Consider the following 21,824-nt stretch of genomic DNA (forward strand, 5'->3'; position numbering starts at 1 on the left):
ATATTAAGTGAAACTTCGGTCCATATGTGCCTGATTCAATCTTGTCGATAATCACTCATTTACTTGTCAAAAATCTCATCATATAACAAAAGCCAATAATCTAGAATGATTTCGACATCAAATTAATGTATAAAAAAGGGAAAGTAAAACAAGATCAATGGCAGGACCACTTCAAGAACTCGCGTACTGTAACAATCCGTTATACGTGCCTTATAAGCGCTTTTCAAAGCTTCGGCCAAATATATGATAAGCAGTGTACGTTAAACTTTTACTTAAAACCAGGTTTTTTAAATGCCCAGAGCCGTAAATGCAGCATCGCGCGCAGGTTCCCATAAAGTATCACTGGTGAACGTAAATGTGACTACGGTAGAATTTGGGGTTTAGTATATTCAAACACGCGCTGTCATTTAGAATAACCGTATTGTGGATTAGATGAAACTCCTTGAAATGTAAATGCAATTGTTTTTGAAAAGAGCATATAGTGTTAGTTAAATAAAAAAATAGAGAAGATGGATCAAACTCACGACTTGGATACCCTTATGGGTTATATGGGTAAGTATCTTGAATCAATATAAATTAAAGTAAATTAAAATAAAAAAAAGAAATTAATTTATTATTAATTATTTTTTATGAGCATTAAAATGTAACACAAAGATTCATTATTCACATATGGTAAAAATATTTTGCCAATTATATATTATTAGTGATAGAACATACGAGCGTTTTTTTAGCTGGCCATCAATATTAACCCATAGTAGATTAGAAAAGTACCGTTATTTTGCAGGTTAGAAAAGTGCAGTGTGATTACTTTAAATAAAAAAAAAGAACCTAACAGTCAAGAGTTTTTGGAGCAAATTGTTAGACATAGGTTATAAATTATTTTTTGTTAAATTTTATTGTACGGAATCTCACCTAATTTATTAATCAAAATATTGTAAAAAAGAAAACGCGTGCTGAAATGTTCATATTTTTAAGAGACCTCATATGCTGGGAAAAATTGTTTAAAAAAGGGTTTGTCTGAAGATATAAAAAACTAAAAACTCTTGGTATGATTGTTTAAAATATCCTTGTCATAATTTACGCTATGAGCTTATTACCTGATATGCTGATTTTACGAGTTACTTATATATACAGGGTAGGGGTTCTCACTGGAATAAATTTGCCAGCGTTCTTGAAATAAATGTAGTAATATACTATATTATTACTAATACTTTTTGCGGCCTTAAATGTATTATCATAAAAAAAATTTCAATTCTTTCGAAAGGGTGAAACTTTGATAAAACCTTGGAAATGCTTTTCTTTTTAAAATAAATAAGCCCTTGACTTTAAATTTAAAAAATATTATTTTATTATTATCCACATATTTTTTTAAGGGTAATGATACCTCTTGTGCTACCTTGTACGAATGCTAGTTTAAAATGGAGGTTCTTATAACACATTTTGTTTGTTAAATTTAAACATTTCTGGTACTGTTACTGATTAGGTTTTAAAAGATGATGAAATATAATAATTAAAAAAGAAAATACTTAAGCAACTATTCAAAATGAAAACTATTTACTTCTTGACAAAGCCCTAAGCGGTGATAAAATTCGGTTTATCAACTACTTAATGTTCGACATAGTTTATTGAATTTCGTTTCTGATTCTATGTTTAGTTGTTAAATATTTCTGGGCTTGAAGCGGACCTTCATCTTTAAAGTAAACCCAGAGTTAAAAATCTCATGGAGTAAGGTCAGGTGTGTTTGCTGGATATTCGATTGTCCCTCTCCGTCCATATATTGCCTATTGCAAAAAAAAAGATTAGGAAATTGTCGTACATAAGCAGCATAATGGAGGAGGTTCACCATCTTTCTGAAAGTAGACTCTTTCGTCAAAATTTCCATTTTCACTAGAAAATAGTCGTGTTAATTCTGGTATTGATGGATCTTGTAAAATTCAATATGAATTGTTATCAAAAAATTTTGGGCCAATAATTCGATCTTCAATGATTCCAGCCCACATATTAGTTTTTGCTTGATATTGTGTATGCCACTCAACCACCCACTTCGAAATTGTTTCGACATAGTAACAACAATTTTTCCGGTATACTTAAAAAGAAAAGTTTACTTAAACTTTAAAATGGCACCAGCAATTACCTACGTACATACCTGTCAAATATAAATGGCAAATTCATCATGGTTTCTTAAAATTTTAATCTATGATCAGGTCATCCTAGCAGCTCCTAGACTGGTTTCAATTTAAAGACTCTTTTTCCTGTTGACTTTAGAATGTTTAAAATGGTTTTATGGTATATATCGTAATCCCGAGCTACTTTCTTCATAACTCAGTAAAATATCTAGGTTTGTATCTAGTATTGTAGGGATACTTCATACATGTCCATGAATTCTGAATTACTCGTCAATTTTACTTATAGTATCTACGTTGACTCAGTGGAGGTAAATCAGGATGAATTTCTCGAAATTGCGCCACAACCTTATTTTGAGTTCACATCCGGTTTTTATATCCAAGCGTCATTAGGATTTCGATTTTTAAATTTTCTGTAGGGTCGGCATTTTGGGGTAAATAAGTACTCACGACTAAAAAAATCTTAGAAGGCTTGTTTTTGCGATTGTCTTATATATTTTTTTTTAAGAGCGCTAGCTAATTTATTAGTCCCCACCCTGTATAGTATAGTTCAAGAACTTCATGGAAGTGAGAAACAAGAGCAAAAATTGAATTTTTACAATTACCCAGATAAGTTCTACTTGAAATATTTAAGAATTAAATTTTATTTTAAATCTTTAAAATAGTGTTAAGAAAGAAAAAGCTTTAGAAAAAAGAGATGTAAGTTTGATTTTATTGGGAAAAATAAAATAAATATATTCGTAAATATAAGAATTCATCCAAAACGCAATACACTTTTAAAATTGGTCTGAGGACTAAAAAATTGAATAGATAAGACATTTGACATTTTATTTGGAATGAAGGAAGTGTTAACTATTATTTATAATTAATACAAATAATATATAAATTATGTAAATAGTTAATATGTAAATTAACACAAAATATCTAAGAAACACCTTCAGGGTTGTAGTATACATATGTTAACTGGATATATGACGGACGGGAGTTCGTTGTGACGCGAAATAAAAAATATCTGTTAGAACATAGAACAATGTGTTCGCTCCCAATGTAGTCAACTGATATATTCAACTAGAATATATCAGTTGTTAGTTGAATATATCAGTTGTTATATATTATATTAGAATATATCTATAAAATCAAATATATAATTTTTTAATCATAATAATATTACGATTTACAAAATGTTTTTTTTTATTTTTTCAGTAAAAGTTAAAAAAATTATAGTTCACGTTTGTGAAAAATATAATTGATTTCAAAAATAAAGGATTTAAAAGTTGCCGTATGTTTTTAGGGAATTCTTTATGAAATATTGAAGGCATTTACATTTTTTCGCACCCTGTGAAAAATTTAATTAACATTTTTTAAATGTAAATATTCTTATAATACTTATAAGTACATTGGCAAAAACTCAATCCTACACTTCTATTTTCATAGAGAGCTATAGCTTTTCCTACATCTCTCTTTTTTTAAAATCGGATTTAATTTTTAAGTATTGCGAGCAGAACTTGTCTGGGCGACTGTAAAAATTACTATATTTTTAGAGCGTGAAGTGAATGATTTCTTTTGATTATAATAATTATTTAACATAATTATTTATTTGGTAGTATCATACTATGGATAATAAAATCATTTTGAATTGTGTCTTAAACCATATTGGTCCGCTGAATATCCACTAATTAATTAGTCAAAATACTTTACGAGAAAATGCGTGCTGTATGATGCAAAATTCGTATAGAAAATTACAATTCATTAAAATAATAAAGCCCAAAAATCGAATCTCTATTGAAAAAAAAATATATATTTTTTTATTTATTAATTCATACTTTAAGAATAACACTTTCTTAATACCTTCCAAAACAAAAATTAAAGGAACGAACAACAATTTAGACATTAGTAAAATTTCTTCTATTTTGATGATTTCCTGTAAAAGTCTTCGCAAATTTGTTCTTGGAATAAAATAAATAGACAAAAAAGTTCAGTTATGTCTAAATAAAATAATTTATTATTAAAAATGTAAAAGAGATTTAATATTTCCTATACATTTTCGTCCACTGCATAGAAAATTATATGAAAGTTTTATAATCTTAATATAATATATATTTTGGTTTTATTTTAAATATATCAATCAATTAATCAATCATATGCTTTATTTAAAAAAAAAATTAAATTTTAAAAAAAACTAATATATTCTCTATTTTAAGATATAAAAAGAGCCAGTGTGTGTGTGATACCCAAAAAGGTTATCCTAGAAAAAAATCCTTCACTGCGCACAAGGCTTTTTCCAGAAAGTACGCCTTCAAAGCATTGTGAAATTGAGGAAAAGAAGTAATTGATTTAATTTCCAAGGGCAAATGATTATGCATCTTTTTGGCTCTGTATAGAATAGAGCTTTTTACTAACTCGGACCGAGGGGTTTGCAGATAAAGATCATGCACTGCGTTGCGAAGTGAATAATTGTAAGACGGCCTACTTGGCATTTCTGACTTATGTTTGCGTACTAAGCAAATAGATTCCAATATGAATAAAGAGGGAAGAGTAAATATCTTATATTTTTTAAAGATTTCTTGACAGTGAGCTCTGCTATTAAGTCCAAGCAGATACCGAACTGCTCTCTTTTGGAGTTTAAAGATGCGCTCAAATTGAGTCACACCGCATGTGCCCCAGAATGGAAGGGCGTAACGTAGATGTGACTCAAAAAGGGCATAATAAACTGTTCTTGATGTTTGAAAACTTAATTCCCTGGAAACTGATCTTAAGGCAAAACATGCTGAACTTAATTTTTTATATAAGGCATCAATATGCAAGTCCCATTTTAGGGAGTAGTCAACATTAAGTCCCAAGAACTTCACAGATTCAACGACGTCAAAACTGGTTGTTAAGTACAAAGCGTTGAATAGTAGTTTTATATAATAAGACTTTAGTTTTTGAGACATTTAGGCACAGAAGATTAGAATCGCACCACGATTTAATGGTAATTAAGTCATTAGAAATAGTAGCATGTAGTGCCCTAGCATCCAGATTGCTCCATGTAAAGCTAGTATCGTCAGCAAAAAGACAGATTTTGCCACTGATGTTAAGATTGGCCATGTCATTTATAAAGATCAGAAACAATATAGGGCCCAGGACTGAACCTGACCACATTCTATTGGTTTGCAAGAAGACTTCGTCGTATCAACCTTTACAAGCTGATTTCTGTAACTGAGATATGATTTAAACCACTCAAGGGGCGTTCCTCTGAACCCATAGTGGTTCAATTTGTCAATTAAGATGTTATGGTTTACACAATCAAAAGCCTTGGAGAAATCACAAAAAATTGTTGCTGTTAAATGATTATTATTTATACTGGTGTAAACACTATTAAAGAGAGAAAACATAGCATCAATTGTGCACTTGTTACTCAAGAATCCAAATTGGTGAGGAGTAAGAATTTTATATTTAAACAGAAACGATATGAGCCTTTTTTTATCCAATCATTCAATGATCTTTATAGTTTGATAGTTTGATAGTTTGAAGCTTGTTGTTTGTCTCCTCCCTTATACAAAGGAATAATTAAAAAATTGCAGTCTTAAGGCAGGTAGGAAAGACTCCATTTTGGAATGACTTGTTAATTAAGTTTGTTAGATGGATTAAGGTGCAATTTGGCAGATTGGAAAACATTTTGAGAGTGACCCCATCTGTACCAGATGATGATTTATTTTTTATTTCATTTATTGTAGTTTGAAGCTCTGTTGATACAATGGGGGTAAAAAAGAAGCTGTGTAAATTTTCATTTGGGAGATATGAACGAGGATCGTGAGAAGGTGTTACGGTAGCCATTAGATTTTTAGCTACATTAACAAAGTAGTGATTAAGGTCCTCAGGTAAAGTAGGGATAGTGCTAGATGAAGAAGTCTTATTTCTTAATTCATTTACAATAGACCATGTTTCTTTAGCAACATTACTTGATTCGATCATCCTTTTATTATAATAAATATTTTTTGCAACTTTTATAGCCTTATGGTACATTTTTCTATAAAGCTTGACATTTATGAAAACACACAAGTTATGAAAAAATACGCTGTCAGTAAATTTTTCAGGTGTGATAATGAGCGCATGTTTTTTGCAGAAACACGTAAGCCTTTAGTGGTCCATGGCTTATGATGTTTAATTTTGATAGGTCTAAGAGGAAACGACTTATCTGCAATACTTGATAAAGACTTTATAAAACTAGAAAATTCACTATCTATATCGTCAGAAAGAAAATCGCAATCAGCCGTTTGGCATAAGTTCTTGAATTGTAAGAAATTATTTTTGCCAAAAACACGGCCTAATTTACGTAACAAGTTTTTGCCTTTAGAATTTATGGAAAATTTAGTTAATGCAGCTTCATGATCAGAAAATCCGGAATTAAAAGCCGTACAATCTACGAATTCAGGAGCAAAAGATGACACGACATAGTCGATGGTACTAGAACTATTTCTAGTTATTCTGGTAGGAAAGTTAATATGCATTACTATACCCATTGAGACGAAAATAGAGTGAAGAGATTCTTGAGCAGCACACACACTGGAAAAATCAATATTAAAGTCGCCACACAAAATTAATTTACCTTTTAAGGGCAAGGATTCTAGCAAGCTTAGTAGTTTTTGAAGGAAAGTCTGTAAGTCAGCATCAGGTCTTCTATATAAACAAATAATATAGAGGTCGTACGTATTATGGTAAACTATGGAAAATTCACATACTTTTTCTGATAAAAAGTTATCAAACTTATTTACCGGTGAAAAATCGTTGTTTATAGACATAATCATAGTGCCCCCATGAGATAAATTAGTTAGAATTATTTTAAAATTGCTGTGATAAAAAAAATCTAGACTTTTCCCTATTTTATTTTTTTTAGTATAAAAAATAAAATAAACACCTCCAAATTCCCATTGTTTTTTCTTTTGCTTGTTAGTTCAAATATTTTTTAAAACTTTGCTGGCTAAAATTTAAAAAATTAAATGCACATTTATTTTTACATAAAATGTATAAAGTTTGTATTCTATTGTACATAGGAAATATATTGATTCCAAAAATGTAGGTTTAACATCTGATAAGGCTAACAGGACAGGATGCTTTTCTAGATTTTTCCTCAGAATTTTTACAATAACATTAGAATCATACATATTTTTTCTTCAATCGGTGAAATGAATTACCTTGATCTTGTGATAAACTTAATCAATCTTTTATTTAAAAGGCAATTTAATATGTATAATTATTAAAATTTTACTTATGTCACTTGTTACATAAGTAAATTTGTGTTGGTAACCTTGATATTTCCAGCTTTAAGGTTTCCAAGGTTTCAATTAAATTTTCAGTGTTTATATGGAAATTAATTTTTTATTCTACGGTAATTTCCCTATTTTCTGCTGACCTCTGACTTCTATGATCGTACGATGGTCATTTATTTTCCCAAGTACCTGGAATAGATCCCAATGGATAACTAACTAGTTATAGATCCCAATGGAGAACTAACTAGTTAACTAACTAACTAGATAGTTATCCTATCTTAATATAAAAATTTATTTAATTCGAATTCGGCAATACAAAATTCACAATGAGTCTTTTTTAATGTCTGTAGATTTTTTTATTCGATAAATGATTGGTCCGTTAATAAATGTTTGTTTATTTGTTTATTTTAAGATGCTTCTTCTCGTTTCTCCTTCTTTCGATAGATTTTTTCTATATTTGTCTCTATTTAAATTAATAATGTCAAAGAAAAAAGTTTGCCATATTCCTGGTAAATAAGGTTTCACAGAGTCATGAAACACAATTTTTTAGAATTATTAAGCAAAAATAGTTTCAGGAATGGCCAATAAAATTCAATGAAGAAATATTTAGTAATTTGAATTTAAAACCAATAATAATGAATACGATTCAGTGATATGTTTAAAATCGGATCAAATGAATTGTTAAAGTTTTAAAATAAAAAAGGTTAATAATATTAAATATTTTAAGAGTTTAGAGCTCCATGGAATTATCTGAAGTAAGATGAGCACATACTTAAATAATAAAATCAGATTAACATTTTACAGACCTTCTAAATTCAATGATATTCTTAATAAAAAATAAGTATTTTTTTTTTCGTAATGACTGTACTACTTATAATTTTTGAATAAATTGAATTGAAAGGTGATAAGATCAGAATCCTTGAAATAACTAGGTCACTTACACCGATATATAGTAACCACGTGTAAATGAAACTATACTAGTTTGAAATTATTTTTTATAGAAAAATCAAGGAAGGGGAAAGATAATTTATCTTTTAAAACGATTAACAACACTTTTTCATATGTAAAACAATAATACCGATGAGTCCAATAATAAGCTTATTAACATCCGCATCTCTTTTTGTGATAAGCATGTAAGTAGAAAATATTCAATTAATATACAAAGAAGATTATATGTAAGAAGCAACATTATTTTTTAGCCGCTTTATTCTATTTAACGTCGGCAATATTTGTTCAAGACAGATTCGTATAATCACATAACTCTTATCAATTATGGTGGCGTGCTGTTTAGATTAAAATTATCACTTGGGACTTTACGGATGACGGATTTATAAACAAAGTAAACAACAGTGGTATTGGATTTAATATTGATAATATTTTATCTGGCAAAGTATATAATCTATTACAGTCCGCTTTTTTGTGATATATAAATGTAAATTTGAATCCAATATATCGTGTGTCCAAGTCTCGGAACTTGCCCTTTTATTAAAAAGTGTCCCAAATGATAATTACAGATCTGTTTCAGATCTACATAAGGAAGATCACTTTGCATATACAAGCAGCATAACAAGAGTAGTAGAGATTTTTCCGTTTCTACGCAAAATTTAACCCTAACTTTATGTAACATATGCTATACCTAACTTCAACAGATTAAAAGATATAATAGTTTAAAAAATTATTATGTAAGATTTATTATAAATAAGACATGCAAATACTAACTTCTGTGACATTATCACTCATTTTCAGGATACTAAAACTCTTAATAGTCGAGCATTATCCGTCCTCGCTTAAAATTTTAAAGCAATAATGTTTGATAAAAACAGCAATATACATGAATATACAATTCACATGAACAGCCGGTATTGAATAAGGTATTGTATGATGCGTATTGACTAAATGATTTTTTATTATTTAAAAAAGTTTATATCAAATTCGCAAAAAGAGCTCTTAATAATTCATTTCGCATTTTTAGCAGCATTCTTTTGTATCTGATTTTAAGCATACACAGAATCCTGTTTTGCAATTAAAATATTCTTTCAGTACGAGTCCATATCCACAGGGGAAAGACAATCGGTTAGATTTTGATATGCTGCTGAGAATTTCATTTCTTGCTTATTTTTTAATAAAGTATCTCACTGTACCTCTCTTACAAGAATCGTAGTACCAGCAAAAGTATTACGTTAGAACTGAGATTTATACTTTATGAAATTGTTTTCTAAAAAAACTAATATAAAATTGGGAACTAACGAGATAAAGGATACACGTATAGTTCAGTTCAGAGATCTATTAGAATCTTTGATGTGCCGCGAATAGTACGTGTGCCGGTGTTGCTTGAATTGTCACATGACATGCATGTTTAAATCGCAAACCTTTATGTAGGAAGAGTCATAAAGTAATATTCTAAGCGATATTTAATCATTCCATAAAATAAATAAATGTTTTAAGAATTTTTTAAAGAATTTATACATTTAATTCCTAAAATTTGACTACATGCGCCCACGTACTATTTTGTTAGACGTCTGACCTCAATCACAGTCACTCAAGCGTGAAAAGTTGCACAGGTCCGGCCTTAAAATTTATTTGTATTTAAAACTTTATTATTGGGGATTTTTCGGTTTAGTTTTATTAAGTTAGAAATTCAGGATAGTTGATAGCAAGATAATATTTTATTTAAATATAAGATTTGAGCACGTAAAATGAGTCTAACCAAAAATTTTAATTTAATAAGTTTAGTTTTTAGCGCCATCAGTGGGATGTTTATAACAAGTGATGAGAGAATAGGTGGTACGAATTACTTAGACCCATTTATTCTGTGGATTAAGGCATTAAAGATTTAATTTTTAACACAAAAGGGTAAAATGTTTTAGTTTATCTTCAAATTTTATAATTTCCTTTTTTTGGGTATTGAGGAAAAAAATATGTTAACTGGTTTAATTAGTAAAAAAGGGGTTTTCTTACTATGGCAAAAAAGGGACTTTTTCCCAGAGAATGCAGGAAGAAGCATTTTTTATTGTATTGCTAAAGGATAAACAGAGGCAGTAAACTGTAAAAAAAAAATTGTAACTTGTTAATTTAATAAAAAAAGGTCTTCTTACTATGGCAGAAAAAGGGCCTTTTTTCCAGAGAATTCAAGAAGAAGCAGTCTTTATTGTATCGCTGAAGGACAAACAGAGGCAGTAAACTGTAAAAAAAAATGTTAACTGGTTTAATTAGTAAAAAAAGGGTTTTCTTAGTATGGCCAAAAAGGGACTTTTTCCCAGAGAATGCAGGAAGAAGCAGTCTTTATTGTATCGCTGAAGGACAAACAGAGGCAGTAAACTGTAAAAAAAAAATGTTAACTGGTTTAATTAGTAAAAAAAGGGTTTTCTTAGTATGGCCGAAAATGGACTTTTTCCCAGAGAATGCAGGAAGAAGCAGTCTTTATTGTATCGCTGAAGGACAAACAGAGGCAGAAAGCTGTAAAAAAAATGTTAACTTGTTTAATTAATAAAGAAAGGGTTTTCTTACCATATGCAACAATAACTAGTTTAGCCACAGATCTTCAATTTCTGCATCAGATTCATCATTATCCCAATTTATAATGAAACGGTCGCCTCCATTCAAAATAATCTGATGCAAATTACGATATTCCTCTTCATATCTTATAATTTTTTCCTCAGACTTTCTCCACTCTTCCTCTCCTAAATTCATAACTTCCTCCTTAATCAAATTTATAACTTTTTTATCAAATTTTGGATACTTATTTTTCCTGCGAATTCTCCTTTTTAGTTGTCCCCAAATCAACTCGATAGGATTAAATACACAATAATATGGAGGAAGTCTGAGGACAGTATGACCATACTTTTTAGCTATGTTATCTACTACATACTGCTTTTCCATCATTTGGTATTTACAACTTCCAATAATTGTTTCTTTGTATAAGATCCATGAAAATAGAGATCATGTTTTAATAAAAATGTCTCAATTTCCAATTTATGTGAAGATGTGTTTTCTCAGAAAGCCTTGAATGGTATGATGCATTATCCATAACAATGACACTGTTTTCCTTTAAATTTGGAATTAATGTTTTCTGAAACCAGGTTTCAAATATATCTGCATGCATGTTTCTATGATAGTCCACATTGCACTCTTCTATTTTTTTGCCACACAATTCCAGTCCATCTTTCACCCAACCTTCTTTTGAACCACAATGAATAATGATCATTCGAGATCCTCTGTTCGGTGGAACATCTTTTAGTACACATTTGTTAGAACTATCAGTCCAACCCTTTTTTGCCATATCATGTGTATCATACCAGGTTTCATCTAAATAATATATGGATCTTTCTTCCTCCCGAAATGTTTTAATATTTTCCAAAAATTCTATACGCCACCTGACAATTCGAGTACTTTCCATTACAGCAGCCCTTTTGTTAACCATTTTAAATTTAAATCCAAGTTTTATTAGGTATCTCCGCAAGGTTGAGACTGTAAAATGTTTGTCCCTTGCCGATAAGGTGTCCTTAACCATCTCTATAGTTGGAACCTCGTTTTTGTATTTAGCATACACAACTTCCCTTATCAATTTGGCAATGTCCATGCCAAGTCCCTTTGATTGTCCTGCATCTTTCCTTTTTTTCTGTCTTTAATCCCTTTTTTTACAAAATAGCATATTTTACTATATGGAACCCCTGTTAAAAACGCTGTTTTTTGCAAAGCACTACAATCATTTGTGATCTGAGGATCATTCCTTAGATTGTTATAGACATTTAAACAAATTTGTTTGGCGTCTGTACTTAAACAATTACGTTTTAAAACCCCGTGATTTTCCCCAATAGCTTTTACTTCCCTGGCTTCTTCCTCTGCTTCCTCAACATAACAAAATGAACCATCAGAACTATATGAGTCTAAATCACTGTCCAGATGACTCTTATTGTTTTCACCACAATTATTATTGTCTTTTTTGTGCATCCACGGTCTCCATAAGCCGGCACAAACACTGTTCTCTCCATTTGCCAAATTTTCCTGCCTATTTTCCCAGGGTCGAAACATTTTAAGATCTTTAAGTATAATATTAAAACAAATCCACAAACACAAATAAAAAAAACACGCTTCCTCACATTAAAAACTGCAAAAAATTTAGAGGAATACAGGCCAAATTCTAAGTTCTCCACTTTAATAAACGTGTAAAAAAGCATAATAACCTCACATGACTCTCCCCCCCCCCCCCCCCAACTATTAAAGGCGATAGACCCATCCTTAAAGATCTCTTTAAAAACACGACGAAAATAATACAAAAACAGTCCAAAAATTTATCTGCGTACGGCCCCGTAATCCTCAAAATCAGTGGGATAGAGAGAGATACACAATCACTTGCACAACTTAAAGTAGGAATCGCCAGATCGCAGGTGTTTTATCTTTGTTTAATAGACTAGCTAAAAAAAGGTGACAGTCTGGGAGTGCTGCAAGTGTTTAAAATGATTTGTAAAATGCTTGGATTTTAGTCCGCGGTCAATTTTTTGATATTATTTTCTTGTGATATTATTTTCTTTTTAAAAATGGACATTTTCGAAAGACAAATAAAAAATAGCGTACAACATGGGGTTTTATGTATATTTAAAATGATTTCATAGATAAATTATATAAAATTTTGCCATTTAAACATGTATATCATGCGACAATAAATACGACTTAAATGCACGGACTAGTTAGTGCGGCATCTGCGACACATCAAAGATTCTAATAGATCTCTGAACTGGACTTTATCTCGATATTTCGTAAAATACACTAAATGCCTTAGTGAAGTCACCAAAAAATAATCACAATCTCTCTATTTAGCGTCTCATTAAGGCGTCTCTTGCAACCTACAGTGCTTTCATTTTAAAACAAATCACGCTTAACACCTCCTCACCTCACTTTGATACGTCAAATGCGAACCCCCATCGTGGGACACATTATTGTAAGCAGCATTAAAATGTCTATTCAATAGTGCTAAAAACACAAATTAAATAGGTTGACGTCTTAGAACATTGAAAGGCTAGAATTAGTAAACGATAACTTTGTTTGCGTTCAACAGGTGCACAGGGGCAAGAGGGGAGGGGTGTTTTGTTTACAAACATATTCATCGATTCTCTGTTGTCAAGTTTACATTCATTTTTAAAAGAGAAAATTTTCAGCTATATATCAACACATATAATAATGTAAATTTAACTTATTAATGTTAGATTTTGGATTCAAAATAAAAAGTAGAAATAGATATATGTTATTCTAAGCGCAAAAATAACATCTTCAAAGCAAAAAAAAAATTATTAACATTCTTATTCCTAAAACCGCTTCCAAAAAATTTGAAATGGCAACACCGTAGGCAAAATCATCTTGTGAAAGGTCATCTTGACAAACGGCTTTGTGAAGTTCTGTGTTTTTCTTTAGTTTTTGGTTGAAAAAGAAATAGGTTGAGTCGCTTCAGTGTTTTTGTGAACTGTTACGATAGTAAAAACTTGTGCCGTGTGTGCTGCACTATGGGAAAAAGGCGATTTCAGCAGACTTTTTCACAAGTAAATGCCGATCCTATATCATAACATCATATCAAGGGACAACCGTCGTCATAAACGTAGAATAATAAAAACTTATTAAGAAATCTATATTAATGATACAATATTTAATTTGCATAAAAATGTTTTTTATTAGATAAGTACCTTTACTCAAATGAAGTACGTTAAAAAAACGCATAAAGAGTTCATGAACGGTAATATTGTTTATAATTTAAAGCATAATCTATTAATAATAAATATTTATCATGTAAATATTGTTTGACGACGTCACTGGTAAAGATTGCTTGTGTCGGTGGGATCAACAATACCATCGAGCGGCGTTGCGATGTTGTTGCCTTTTTCTCTAATATAGGGATGTTATCTACATTCATTTAACTTTGAATGTTGATTGCTTTATAGAGTATCTTATCATATTTTATGAAAAAAAATTCTATATATTTTAATAAAGAGGAATAGTATTGTTTTGAGCCTGTCAAAATAAGTGACAATTTTTTCTGATATTTTAAAGTGTGTTTTTTTGCCATTTCTACATAAGCATGTGGCATAATTGCATCAGAGATGTTACAAGCACACAAACTACCCATAATTCCATGTCAATGCTAATTATAGCCCTTTCAATGTTCTAAGGTTGACGTACCCGCGAATAGTGACCAAAAATGTATGTGTTAAAATTGTCATTCTGACGCTCAGTTGAAAATTCAGAAGGGCGAATAATTTAAAATGATATGTACTAGCCGAAAGAATATAAATTATTTTTCTTTATGCCGCTGAAGATCGGTGCGCTCATAGCACTGCCAGGGCATTTAATGACAGACATCAAGACAAGAGCGTAAGCCATAATTATGTACTAGAATTGGTAAGCAAGTTTGAGGAAACGGGATCTGTTTGCTGTACAAAGTGTACTGAGAAAAGGGGTATTACTGAAGCATGTCAAATTGAGGTAGTGGAACAATTCGCAATGGATCCAACATTATCTATCTCCAAAGTCGTAAGGTTAACCAATATTTCAATAGATTCTGTACATAAAATTTTGAAAAAAAAATTAGTTTTCGCTACAAAATTCAAACCACCATTCATTAACTAGGAGAAGACGATTTTGATAGAAGAATTAAATTTTACAAACTGATATGCCAGCGAATTGACGAGGACCTCCATTTAGTAAAGAACATCGTGACGAGTCAACTTTTTTCTAAGTGAACTGATAGACTGTAGATACTGGGATGATGGAAATCCACACCTTTTTCGAGAGGATCATACTCAGTATCCTAAAAAAATTAATGTATGGGCAGGAATTGGTAACGAAATCATCGGGCCAATTTTTTTTGGAAGAAAATTTAACTGGATAAAATTATTTAGACCTCCTCGAAAATCTAATATATCCTTCAATCGACCAATCTGGATGAAATGGTGTCGGAATATTAAGCGAAAATTATTTGTATTTCCAATAAGATTAAGCTTCCCCGCACTACGCTTTGACAGTTCAAGAGTGGCTTGATGAATAGTTTCCAGGAATGTGGATTGGTAGGCGTGAAAAAGTAAAGTTTATAACACCCCACCTGAAAATATTCCTCTTCTTTCTTGTTTGGGTTATTGTCTTCTGTTTCCAATCGGTGCAATTAGCCAGCTCGTTCGGCTGATTCGGGAAAAGCCGTCGGGTATGTAGCCTGTTCCCCAAATCGAAAATTTCACAATAATTAATTAAAACTTTCACAATGGTAAATTTATCACTTGTGCACGTTGTCGCCTCCCCCACGATGCATCCGGCCTGGCTACCGGCGTGGATAGATTTAGCCAGCAACGCCAGGGATACGAGGAATTGGAAAGGACAAAGTACTACCACGTGTTGACTGGGTGAAGAATGACGCGGAAGTAGCCTGAAATCATTAATAATTTAAAGAATCGAATTACTCGCGAATGAACACATATCAGCGGAAAAACACTTGACAATGTTCGTAAGGAATTTCAAAACAGACTTTATTATTGTGCCGTAAGTAAGGGAGCACATTTTGAGCACTCAATATAATAAATTCTGTGAACTGATTAGTTTAATTTTTAAACACCTTTTTTGACCATTACTATTTATAGGTCCATAAACTTACATTTTTTATGAAAGGTTGGGTGGTAGATTTTATGCCCTTAAAAATGATGTATCACACTATAGGATAGCCATTTGACCAAAGTATGATGTCGATAAAATATTCATTAGGTATTACCAGACATTTTAGCTCACTGTGGTGCTTCAATCAATAGCCCAGCGCTAGTAGTTAGGCCCATCACTACTCCTCTAATGACAGCATTGACTTAAACGTTTACTGTTACACTATTGTTAGCCTAAGGACACCCACTCTCTGTTAGGCGTCTATAGGTTTGTTCTCACTGCAAATTTCTTACAAGTTTGAAACTGTTTCCAAACCATTCTTGATGCGCATGCGTAAAATATTACAACTTCTGATCGATTTGAAACCGTCTGTGCGAACATCAAATACGGGTTGAGTGGAGAAGAAAAATAACCTCACTTTTTTATCCCAGTGGGAAATAGGAAAATAAATAAAACACAAACAAAACAAAAATTATACTACAACCTTGAAATAGCTGTATATTATTAATAGAGTTTAAGATTGTGTGATTATTTGCTACTTCAAGACTTACTCTAAAATGCTCAAGAAATTCTATTCTATTAAATTGGGAGACAGTTTCATGAAAATAGTTTTGACTTTTGGGCTTTATCCGTTCTTCAATTAAATCTTCTTTAAAAGTTTGTGTCGGAATCAACATAATTCTGATCAGATTCTTCCGACGATTCAAAAGCACTTGTTTCCTTAATGTTTATGTTTACACTAATCTAAAAATATAAAATACAATTTTCAAAACGAATATCAAGGACTATACAAAACGACAAAATAGAAACAACAATTTAGAGGTTATGTTCATATTCCGAAGATCGGCGTTGACTGGCTACACGAATTCTCTGACACTTTGCTTGAAATAAATCCGAAAACAAGTCTGACTATCAGATGACGATCAGAAATTTGTGTAAGAACATCAAACTTTTGATTTGAAACCGATCAGAAGTTCCCGTGCGAACGCATTTTACTCTATTGCGCATGTGTATTTGTCGAAAACTTGTTTCTTACTGCTGTGAGAACAAACCTTATATTTGTGTTCTGTGCTGTTAGGTTTGACTTCTCCATGACTAAGGAAAAATATATTTTCATTTATTGCCGTTCTAAGGCTTGAATAACTCAATTATAATTATTTAAACCTGAATAAACTATTAAGTTTTATCTGAAATTTAGTGCGATACTTTCATTTCCCTCCCAAACACCTGGGCGATCTCTCACGCAACCCCGCCACTTCACGATTCACTGGTAGATACGTCAAGCGATTTAATTTTTTTTGGCACTGTTGAATAGAGATTTTAATGCTGCTTACAATGTATGCCACATGATGGGGGTTTCCATTTGACATATCAAAGTGAGGTTAGCTGAAGGTGAGGAGGTGATTAACAGAACTTTGTCAAATATGGACCTCCCCCTGAATATGTTTTTTTTTAGAACGTATTAAGGGTGGTGACTTTTGAAATGTAGAATGCTGGTTTGTTTTTTCAATTATTTGTTCAATTTTTATTTGAAAAGATTATTTGAGAAGAAAATATCGTTTTAGCGAAAAGAAGTCTTCATTTTTATGTCCATTAGTAAATTCCAGGCTTTTAAAGGATGATTCTCACTACATATTCCGCTTCCGTTCCATTCGGAACGGAGCAGATATGGCTCCGTTTGCATAAAATAATATTTCGTGTTAATGAATATCTCATTTACATCTGGTTTCCAAACAGTTTCGTTCCAATTGTTTAAGTATTTTGGACGTATAGGCTGGCACTTGGTGAGTGAGCACATCGTTGTTTTCACACAAAAGATACAAAATTCTGATTGGTTTGATTTTTTAATTAATATTAAATATGAATGATGAAAAATTCATTGAGCTGGTGGGGCAAAATACCTCAGTAAAAGATTCAACAGATATATTTTTTTGAAAATGTTGCTGCAAAAGACAAAAGTTTTATGCAGTACTATAATAACCAAGATGAAATATTAACTTAGAACAACTAGAACTGAAACAATTTTTACCAACAAATCTGCCAACCAGTACTTAGGATTCATACCATCGCCGACGCATTCTCCTGCTTCAACTTCAAATTCGACGGCTGTTTCATACATCGCATCATTTTATGATGAATCAAATGGTAAAATTATCAACGGGAATATGTATTACTTGAGTGCTTAAATAAATTCTTATAAATAGTTTGTAATAACTGGTTTAATCAAGGAAAATAATTCGTGAAAAATATTTTAAAAGTTTTTTCATTAGAAAGTATATATATATATATATATAAATCAGTACTAAATAATGTTACATACTATTCCTCAATCTTTCTTTTCTTTAACAAATTGTGCAGCGAAAGTCGTCGTTTCATGGTAGCGTCCTCATCTAATAAAATTACAGCTTTATACTCTTAGAACATTGAAAGGTCTTTCAATGTTCTAAGTATATACTATTAAATTTTCGCCATAATATAGTGTGTAGATGTACCTCACCTTAATGAACGGAAAAATAGAACGGAGACAAAATTTATAGTGATAATCAACTTTAACTCTGCTTTTTTTACTAATGGACGACTTTTTTTGAGCCACTGTGCTTTGTATGTTTTAGGTACTCAGGGTCTTGTGAAAGTACCTTTCAATTACTTTCTCGAACGTTAAATCCAGCGTATTCATCTCATTAAATGATCTTTAACAAGATTTCACAAAAATAATCAGCTTCACTTTGATACCATAAAAAAATAAATTCTATAAGTTAAACACTAATATTTTTAAAAATTCGCTTTAAAAATAACGCTCATGTACGAGTTTAATATTTGCTTATCGAAATAGATTGATCAATGATCTCACATTATTTTTGGAAAGTTTGTGAATTCATAATCATTTTACAGTTCTATTGTTGTGTGCTTTTGCATACGTTACATGTTAATTCATATTTTTAATTCAATAGGTGTATAAATCATGTCATATCAACATCGTAAATGTCAGCTAACAACTTATATAGACTGATAAATGCACCTATACAAAATCGCTATAAATAATGAAAAATTAATCCTAAAATATTATTGTGGAAAGATTTTAAAAAAGGTGGTAATTTAAATGTTTCAGTAATTTGACAGATTCATTCATAGAGTTACCGGATTAGAGTTATAAGAAAAAAAGTATCATTTAATGTTATGCCAAGATTTTTTCCACTTGTCAAAATTTGAACCCAACTCCGATATTGTTTATATAGTTGAGTCATTTATCATAACACCTTGTAGAACTCGTCAAAATACCAACAATCACCTACTTATATAAAAGCTGCATAATAAGAGAGCTACTTCACATTATATTGAAATTTTTTTTAAGTTACCGTTTTTACAAAAATTATTCAAAATTGTCCCAATTTGATCGATTAATACGACTATTTACAAGCTTTTTTTACAGCAAAATACTTCCTGGTGTCTACAAATTAAATCACAAGAATTTTCAATGCGGTTTTAAAGTTCTTTCGGAGTTAATTTCATTTGATACACCAAATTCATTATGATACACCAACTCTTTCAAATAGCTCTCAAGTTATTTAATTAGTTAGTTTAATTAAATCTGGGGAGCGAGGATGCCAAGAAATCAGTTCATTGCGCCCTATTCATCTATTAGAAATACTCATTATTTAGATGTTCATGACCTTCTCGTCGAAAATGTGGTGAAGCCCCATAATGTAGGAACCATATTTTGTCTCACATTTAGGGGAATAAAGAAAATCTAAATAATTTTTATCGGTCAGTTGAGGTGGAAAAAAATAGGGACCACCCCAGCCCAATTTAATGTAAATCTATGTTGAAATCTTTTTAGAGCATGCGGATTTTCTATTACCCGAACATGATTATTTGCCCACGTTTTGCACTCCATCTCTTGTAAACTTGACCTCGTCTGAACTATTTTAAAAGCCATTGGCAAAATACAAATCTTCTAGGATGATCTGTATTATAAAGCTCGTACCCGTTGATAAGGATAAACTATTAGTCTTTCACACTTTCCTATGAGAAACTTTAACTTGAGCTACTATGGTCTTGCACTATTTATACCTCAATTTGTAACCTTTCATGTTGAACAACTCTTCCAGCGTGCCCTCCTTGTTGTTCTTTTAAATACCCTGTGTCACGAAATCTAATAAGTAAATTTACAAATATATATACATATATTTGTATATAGGTTTTCGTAAGCATGGGCCACTTTTCTGCATAAAATAATCAGAAAAATGAAATCCGTATAAAAAGACTAATTCGTAGTGAAAACCATACAACACAAATTTTGATATACGGTAAGAGCAGTAAATAAAACAATGATAAGAATTTACACGGCATTCGCCGAGAATACCAAAAAATTTATTTATTAACATTGTCATTTTTTTAAATTTTTAATGTTTACTATTTAGTATATTAGGTAACTTTTAAGTGTAGTTTTTGGCATATTAACTCCTTTTGACGAGTCCTACAAGCAGTTAAAATAGATGAATCAACATTAAAAATACCCTGTATATAACAAAAACAGGTAATAGGTCTAAACACAGTGAGTAACCTATGAAATACCACATTATATTATTTAGAAAGCAGTTATAATGTATAATTTCTTTCAACTTAAAAAGTCTAATTCGTATTACATGTTCTTCTAGTTCTTCCAATAACGCTATGAAAGTTATCGAAGGCTTTCGACAAATCCATGAAAATAGTAAATGTTTTCTGTGTGTTTTAATGATTTATATTTATGAGATTTTCTAAATGAAAGGTTAAATCTTTTCCGTTTTTCTTTTACTTCGAACTTTATACTTTTTCTTATCTTATTCCCATCTAAATATAACTTTATAACTTTTCATTGATGAGACAGATAAGTTAATTTCCGTGTGATACCTTAAATTTAACACTTCGACTTATAATCATTTTGGTATTTTTTGTGTTGTTCGTTTCAAATTGATCGTTTCTAAGATGCCACGTTATAAACATGCACAATTATCAAATTGACTTACTGAATATACGAGTACGAATCCATGATATAATAATTAATATATTAGATATAAGATGATAAGGTGTGTTTTTTAAATAATAAATTAACTAATTTAGATAATAAACATGCAATTAAGATAACTATTTTGCAATAAGGGAAAAATTTACCATGGCTAACTGAGAATATAAAACATTTGCAGAAATTAAAATATAAAGCACTTAAACAGTTCAAAGCTTCCACACAAATATCCAAATCGGATTACCTCACACAACTACCTGCATCAATTAAAGCAGAAAAAAGGAATTTTACAAAAATAACTTTGAAGACTGTACATAAAAAAGAGCGTGGATTAAAAACATGTTTTATTGAGATCAGTAATATTTCTAGCAAATAGTCCTATGGTGGGAACCTTTGGTGTGATACTCAAATCACAAAATACTATACGTCTTACCACTAACCAAAACTCTTTTTTTTATTCTCCTGTAAAGAGTCTTGGTTAGTGGTAAAACGGTTTTGTGATTTCTATAATCGCTAAGTAAATTCTGAAGAAATAATGAGTTTTTATCACTAATAACCTTTTACCAATATTAAATAAATTTTCCTTTAATGCTAAATAATTGTAAAGTATTACTAATATTAGATCAGAAGAAATAATCTTAATACAACTTTCAGTCTTTAAGTTTCTCTCTGCTGTCCGTTATAATATACTTAAGGTGGATAATCCTACTAGTTTTGGTGAACTTAGATCTATTAACAGCTTGTCAACCTTTTCAACCAGGCTTTTGATTTTGTAAGTCATCAAATGTTAATGTCGATTTTCCAGTTTGTCGAGTTTTC

General features: G+C 30.8%; 1 protein-coding gene across 2 annotated transcripts in view; it reads left to right on the top strand.

Annotated features, from left to right (window-relative positions):
• Positions 1-296: 296 nt before the first annotated feature.
• Positions 297-21,824, top strand: part of LOC126735983 (organic cation transporter protein) — a 36,551-nt gene continuing 15,023 nt past the window's right edge. Inside the window, exon 1 of one of the 2 annotated variants that reach the window (XM_050440114.1) lies at positions 297-552. In XM_050440114.1, the coding sequence (XP_050296071.1) occupies positions 510-552 (43 nt within the window). In that variant the 5' untranslated portion in view covers positions 297-509. The remainder of the gene's footprint in view (positions 553-21,824) is intronic. The other variant, XM_050440115.1, reaches the window with a different exon arrangement.

The sequence above is a fragment of the Anthonomus grandis genome, chromosome 5 (genome assembly GCF_022605725.1).
Source record: "Anthonomus grandis grandis chromosome 5, icAntGran1.3, whole genome shotgun sequence".
NCBI lineage: Eukaryota > Metazoa > Arthropoda > Insecta > Coleoptera > Curculionidae > Anthonomus > Anthonomus grandis.